This window comes from Seriola aureovittata, chromosome 2 (assembly GCF_021018895.1).
Source record: "Seriola aureovittata isolate HTS-2021-v1 ecotype China chromosome 2, ASM2101889v1, whole genome shotgun sequence".
Classification (NCBI taxonomy): Eukaryota; Metazoa; Chordata; class Actinopteri; order Carangiformes; family Carangidae; genus Seriola; species Seriola aureovittata.
This window is the reverse complement of record NC_079365.1, coordinates 12,360,134-12,367,399: the sequence shown is the minus strand read 5'-3', so window position 1 is coordinate 12,367,399 and position 7,266 is coordinate 12,360,134. Positions and strand designations below refer to the sequence as shown.

The 7,266-nt window shown below is 41.5% G+C and overlaps 1 protein-coding gene across 3 annotated transcripts; it reads right to left on the bottom strand.

Moving 5' to 3' along the window:
- Positions 1–6,904, bottom strand: mdm4 (MDM4 regulator of p53). 3 transcript variants are annotated; one of them, XR_008829838.1, is made up of 12 exons: positions 6,728–6,904; positions 6,102–6,189; positions 5,915–5,989; positions 5,609–5,742; positions 5,438–5,487; positions 4,921–4,985; positions 3,554–3,650; positions 3,303–3,463; positions 2,942–3,139; positions 2,674–2,742; positions 1,404–2,588; positions 1–1,317 (listed from the first exon to the last, which is right to left on the bottom strand). XR_008829838.1 is itself a non-coding variant. In XM_056398974.1 (11 exons), the coding sequence occupies exons 2-11, from the start codon at positions 6,171–6,173 to the stop codon at positions 2,019–2,021; spliced, it is 1,491 nt and encodes a 496-aa protein (XP_056254949.1). In that variant the 5' UTR covers positions 6,174–6,189; positions 6,728–6,904; the 3' UTR covers positions 1–2,018. The 3 variants fall into 3 exon arrangements, 2 of the variants coding, with proteins under 2 accessions (XP_056254949.1, XP_056254964.1); XM_056398974.1 differs by having other exon boundaries at positions 1–2,588; XM_056398989.1 differs by having other exon boundaries at positions 1–2,588; positions 2,942–3,124.
- Positions 6,905–7,266: the final 362 nt, after the last annotated feature.

Here is a 7,266-nt window from a genome sequence, read left to right as displayed (position 1 = left end):
TTAGCTCCCAACTCTTTATTGCTTTACAAAACAACTTATTTTATTCCATGACCAGTAGAAAAACAACAACTATATTAGCTGTACCATCTGTTAGCACATTATATTCTTATTATCAATCATTGCAACAATTGTGTTTTATTTTGTATCACTGGTGTAATACATACTAAGCCATTTTTATGAGGTCTGTCTATAGAGGATGCTTGTTTCTCAGGCGCACAATGATGGTGATAAATACAGCAGGCTACATTAATCTTTTATAGCTTTTATATAGCTAATATAGCTCTCACACCAGCTCAGTGCTGGTGCTAGTCACGACAGGAGGCATGCTCTATCTATGCATTACATGTTATTACTGGTACTGTACAGCTTCTGTATGCACCAGATACAATATTGAGACTTCCCCCCACCTGCTGGCAGAAAGATTAAGCGCATGTCAAGAGCAGAAAACATAACTATGGTATTCCCTCTACACCACGCAATCAAGAGTTAAATGTCACTGGACATCTTACTTGTGAAAGCTGGACAGCATACTGTATTTGTAGACAGCTCGCTCGCTGAAAATCATTCCAAGTAAATAGTATATACAATCTTCAAATAATGCAGAACCATTCAAATAAAATCTGTTATATACAAATTAAATGTTAAAGTCATTACTTGGCAGTGTAACGCTTAAATCAAACCCCTAACTCCTACTAAGTACTGCACAGTCATTTTGGTAACTTAGCATGTTTTCTTAAAGACTTCCTTTTTTATCTTTCAGAAAATGCTTTTACTGTAACAAGTGCAGCCTTTTCCTGCTTCATTACAGGTGGTCATCTAAACAAAACAGATTCATAAATAACTTAAATACAAAATATACAGATATTGTTCATTCACCATTAGTTCAGGAAAGAGGGTAAAGTACCCTTTCTGAATGATAACATTTAAACATTAACTGACAATTATATGACATAAGTTACTGCAGGCATAACTGTCATCAGAGGCTTGGCAATTGTAAATATTGAATACATATTAACATCAAATTATTACCCCGAGAGAAAACTACAGTAAATACTTCAGCTGTTCATTCTCAAGCAGGTTAAACGCAAATCTACATTTTAAAATACTATGTTGATTGAAACAGGACTTAAGCCACCACATCTGTATTTAACAGTACATTCACTTTTGCTAAGAGAACTTGTTTTTAGGAAGAAAAAGGCTTAAGAGGATATTTTCATGGAGTGCAGTTGTTGAAAACGCAATCGTGGTTTTTAAGACTCGCTCGCCTGTTCTTCCTTCAATCTTGTCTTCATAACTCAAATCTCAGAGCCAGAATACCTAAGAGGACACAAAAAATGTCAAATAAAAAAAGAACAAAATAGCCTAGAGAAAGCTTTAAAAAAAATAATCGTGTAGTTACATACCTGCAGATTTTTGTCCAGATGATGACTGAAGTGAATCTATGAAGAAACTGATAAAACTAGGGCAAGCAATACTAGTTTTTAAAAATGGCACCATTAAACAAATGTAATGCAAAAACCAATGAGAAAATTCACGTAGCCCAAAAAGACAAGCCTTCATGAAATCAAATAATAGTCCACACAAACTGTGCATTTCTATTAGCTTCTAATAAATAAATAAATAATTCTGTCTTTGTGTGTCCCTTATTTAAATGTGGCACTAAAACATTTGGTATGACAAACTCTTATGTCCAAGATTCTCATCTAACAATACTTCAGAGGCAGTGTGATGCAAAATAAACCATGCAACCAAGAGCAAGCTTCACCAAGTGCGACTTTTGTGTGTATGTATGTGTAGGTTTAGGGCTAAGGTGCACATTTCCTGTGTGTGTGTGTGTGTGTGTGTGTACCAGAGTGCATGCAGCTGTATGGTGAAATATGCCTGAAAATGTGTAGGAGAGAGAGAAAATGTGTGAGAGACAGAGAGAGAGAGAGAGAGAGAGAGAGAGAGAGAGAGAGAGAGAGTGAGTGTGTGTGTGTGTGTGTGTGTGTGTTTGTGTTAGTGAGTGAGAGAGATTCTCAGAGGATGAATATCTTAATAACTTTTTGAATGATCTTTCCACATCCTGGACAAGGGGCCTGGAACTTATGTAGCCGCCTTGCACAGGGGAAGCAAGTTAGCAGGTGAGCTGTACGCCCGTGTATTATATTTCCATTGCGTGGTCGCACTCGACAGAGCTTGCATGGCTCCAGCAGGGCCTCGGGTCTAACTTCTTCAACCTCCATGCCTAGATTTTCCTGACTCTCCCCTCCTGAGAGCTGCTCATCTTTGTGGAAGCCCAAGGGCCGAGGCCCCTTGCCTTTCCCCATAACCATAGTAGGCAGTGGCCGATCAGCTGTGGAGTGAGAGGGCAGGATGACAGGGTCAGACACTGTCCTGCTGCAGTCTGGGACATCAATGCCTGTGTCGCTGTCATCTTCCTCATCATGGGTGCTGAGGGAGCTGCATGCTGGGATGTCGGGAACAGAAAGAGAATGGGCGAGTCGAGGGACATCTTTGTACCAGTTCTTACGCAGAGCCCAGCAGCGAACACAGTACCTCTGTAGAGGTGTATTGTACTTCCTGCACTCTGTGCACTGCCATGCATCCTGAGGGAAAAAGCAGACACAAAATGTTATTTAAGTTTAAGTTTTTAAGCTTTAATCTACAACTATGACATACGAGGATACAGACCTGTGTAGAGATCTCTGTATCCGTGTCATCACTCAGACACTGGGAGTCTTCATCTGGCTCCTCCTGCATCTAAATAAATCATCTGACCATATTATCCTCACTCTTTACTTCTCAGAACAGAATATCAATTAATCATCAGTAAGAGTCAGAGTGAATTGCCCTGCTGAAATGAAAATGCTAAAAAAAAAAAATTAAAAAAAATTGTGCATCTTTATTGTCATGAGTAGAACAGAACCAGTGAAGACAAAGGATTAAAACAATCTCCTACCTCTCGGTCTGCCTTCTCCTCTTTCCCACCTCCATCATCATCCTCAGGTGGGGAATCCCCTTCTCCTCCGCTCCCTTCCTCTAGGGCAGCCTCTTTCATCTCGACGCTCACCTGTTCACTCTCACCCTCGGTCAAGAACCAAAGGTCGTCTGTGGTGTCAGATACAATGGCCGTGTCCTCCTCCTGTGCAGGAGACAGCTGACACATCAGTCAGACCACCAGTGTTACATTCCAATTTATGCTATTTTCCAACGAAGAATTATGTTTGTAAGATGTTTTTAAATTTGAAAACTCCCACATTAACCCTGACACTTTTTATTAATGTTTATTAGATTTACTAACAACACATAAGGTTTCTTACTTGGTTTGTGTGGATATCAGTGGAGCCGTTGCTCCTACGGCTGTAGTTACTACGGAGATTACCCAGAAACCACCAGGGCAGGCCAGAGAGGTCCCAGTCGTCCAGAGTAACATCCAGTTTGGGCCGTTTGCAGGCTGACCGTGGGAGGCCTTCAAGGGAGTCTGGGGAGGTTTTAAAACAGTAAAAATCAGCCTTTTGAAGATATCTGGTCCTGAGCGTGTTTCTGAGCATGTAACAGACTGTTTGTTTACCATCGTCTGGCTCCCGAGGTCGTCTCTGGGAAGGGGTCTGCAGGAGAGGCCCGTCACTGCCAGCCTCAAGTCCTGCTTTGACCACACCTCCGCACATCTACAGAGGAAGGAGATATGAAGGACAAAAATTAGAACACAGAGCCATGACTGGGCACTTGGAGGACTCGCAGCTCCTTTTCAAGATGGCCTCTGGGAGTGGGGTGGTGGTTCAGGGAGCAAGGAACTGGGCAATTAGGGTAGGGGCCGGTGGGGAGGGAGTTCAAAACAAATTTAGGCGATAATAGGGACAGTGAAACTGTATGGAATCTTACAAAGAGAGAGTGAGAGAGAGAGAGAAAGAAAAAGAGAAAGAGCAGACAGGAAAGCCAGTGTATTGATTAACACAGTGATGGAACTAGTGAGTCAAAACAGTTCTATTATGTAGTATGTGCAAACTAATTTAAACTAAGTAATGACTTATTCTACAATACGATGATGATTAGAAAACATAAAGGCTATCTGATATACAAAATATCAGAAAACGATCTTATACAATGGTCTTGTGTAGTATATATCTATGGAAAGTGCAATCATAAAGTAAGATGTTTTCACACCAGAGGAAACAAAAACAAAACAAAATTGAGGGGGCATCTAAAGTCTACCCATTGGTAACTAACAATCATATCTGATAGGTGAAATATGGATTTTTTCAACATATTCAAAGTATGATCAGAGCTGAAATTTGAGAGCTTCCTAGAAAAGATTTAGCACATGCAGCAATTAGAAATAAATAAATAGATTGACTGTAGGTGAATAATGTTGAGAGAACACACAAGCGATTTTGGAGGGAATTGGAGAGGAGGGTGTAGGAACACGGGGATGGGTAAAGAGGTTTAGGGTTGTCGTTAGGCCCCGTGGCTGATTGGGAGCTGTGATCCTCCAGTTCGGAGCAGAGAAGAGAACTCTGAGACAGACAGAGACAGTGACTCTGCCCCCCCCCATCCACTGGGTGGAGCTGGTGGGTCACAAGAGTGTGGAAAAAACCACCAGACCAATCCAAGGATGGGGTTGTACAGAGACGGTGCTACTCTGTACAAATGCACACCAACGAAGACAGCAGCCCTTACCAACCCCCCCTCCTTATTACACACAAGCAGACAGGAGCTCACTTTATACTCTTAAGACAAACTCTGGTGTTGCACCAAGGCCTACTGGTCTCAGTCCAGCACTATAGGGTCAGTAGATGTTAATAATCATTACGATTTGCTTGTTTTAGCTTTGCACTGAGGCTGCTGGACCTGTCCCTTTGTATTCACAAGTGTTGTGTGTAATGAGGTGAGAAAGGCTGGGGGTCTCTGTTTCTTCTGAGCACCATGCTTCGGCTTTACCTGACCACGATCCTCCACTCCGCCCTCTACACATTCACGGCCCACAGAAAGATTCTCTGCAGCGTCTGCATTTCAGATAAGACACAGTAACAGAAAAAGGACACCCCCACCCTTTAATTATAGCATGACACACTCTCTCACTAAGGCCTCCTTCTGTAGCTTTGTAGGACAAGCTGGAAAATAGTGTTCTTCTGGTCCAGTGCAGCATCCCCACATCAGATGCAAACTGTCACAGGCACTCATAATGTATGCAAACAAGAAAGATGATGTTTGGATATAGCAGTAAGATAATCACTATATTCCCTGGGATCTTCCCTTAAAACATACCATGGTAAAGATGCAAATAAAATACTGGATTCATCAAAGGGAAGAGGAAAAGGACAGTTGAATTTCAAGTCACCAAAAAGGTACAATGTACTAACTATAAAAAGTATTTCCACATATTGCATGTTCTTTGAAGATGCCCCTTTTTTCACATTAAAAATGTATTAAGGGATTAAATGTCACTGTCACTTACCAGCACAACCGAGAACAACCAAGTATTTCTTGAGCATTTCATACACCGGGCTGTGAAAATGACAATATGAGAGCTTAGAATGGAGTTCTTTCATTTTAGTTGTATATCTTTAAAATGAGACTCTAGCATTGCTGAATATAAACAGAAGCTCAATTTTCAATGTGTGAATACCTTGGGTTTTTGACAGAGAAGCTGTCCACTTCCAGCAGCTCTCCTAAAGGGTCATCCTGGCAATGGACAATGTGCTGCCTCTGTTTGTCATACAGTTGCTTCCCCATGATGTACTGACCCAAGTAGTGCATCACCTATAATAAACACTGGACATTAGATATCAGAAGGCACATACACGGCTGACTTTTACCTACAAGAACCTAGAAGAAAAGGAGTTTTAAACCCTGAAATGAGCCACCTCTCAGGTACAACCTTATGAAGGTTGCATACTGAGAAACGTACTTAACATTTCATCTGACAGCTCACCTCTTTGAGTGTGAAGACTTCTTCCTGGGCTCCAGCAACACGCAGAATCTGCAGGAGAGGGGCTTTTGGTTGTACCTGGAAAGGAAAAACAAACAGTACCACAGCTTAGCATCAAATATACAATCTTTCCGTAATCTTAGACTATTGTTCTGGCATAGTAGATGATATAGTTTTTGTTTAATTGTACCTGATTTCCCTCTCCAGGTAGAGTCCTGCATGATGAGCTTGATGCCGGAGGCTGGGCTGATAGGGAGCTCATAGTAAACGAACAAAGTCTGCAAAACCACAATGATAGCATTTAAGATAAATCAGCCATCAAATTCCCGATCAATGAGATCACGTAACAACTTCATCGTTATGCGTAGTACCGACGCCCACGAGCCCAACATAACTATGTAAAATTACCACCCGAATTACTTAATATCGTTAATCGATACCATAACAAATCAGTAACGTGAAATGTCGGTGGCCTAGTTAGTTTGAAGCTAAACAGACTGCGACAGAGAAGCTGCCTCACAGCTGCCCAGATGGAGTCGTTACACCACAACCACCATTACTTTTGCTTTTGCGACAGCACTTATTCTCTATAACTAGTAAGACCAGTGTAGCCGAGCTAACGTTAGGAAAACAGACGATGGACAAGAAAAACCGCACAGTTGCAGGTACTGTTGGCTACAGGCGTGTGAACTGGGACATGCGAGTAACTTTGGCAGGTGGCAAACCGTTACTAGCAAACGTGTTAGCTATACGGTTAGCTCACTTAGCTAGCTGACGTTAATTCCCGAAAAATGCGTTCGTCGAAAATGAGCTCACCGTGATGAGTTGTCATTACTTCACCGCCGCTACATTGTTCCGCACGCGCTGCTGCTTTAACAGCTCGGCGACATCTTATAAATGCACAAATAGCTGATAAATGTTCAACACTAGCTAAGTCTAACTACCAGGTTAGTTGAACTACAGATTCAAAACGATGAATATGGTGGCACAAGTTCCGGATACACAGCTACACAGGCCAAGAGTGTGTTGCCCCCTGGTGTTTGGTACCATGCATTTCCAAAATACAACACTGCGTATGCATAATGAGAGCATTAATGCAAATTACCAGAGAGTTCCTGGAGCGTGAAGAAAGGTGGGAAATACCTTGGAACTCTTACAGGTATGTAACTATAGCTTTCAAGTATCTACACTTAAAGAGCCTCTCATCTTCACTCCTACAATGTACTACTCCTGTATTAATGACAAGAAATTACGAAAGAACCCCTCCAGACATGATCCAAGATATTTAAAAATATTATAAACATTTAGTTATAAATAATTATTCAAAGCAGCAAAATGTTGAATTTAAAAAAAAG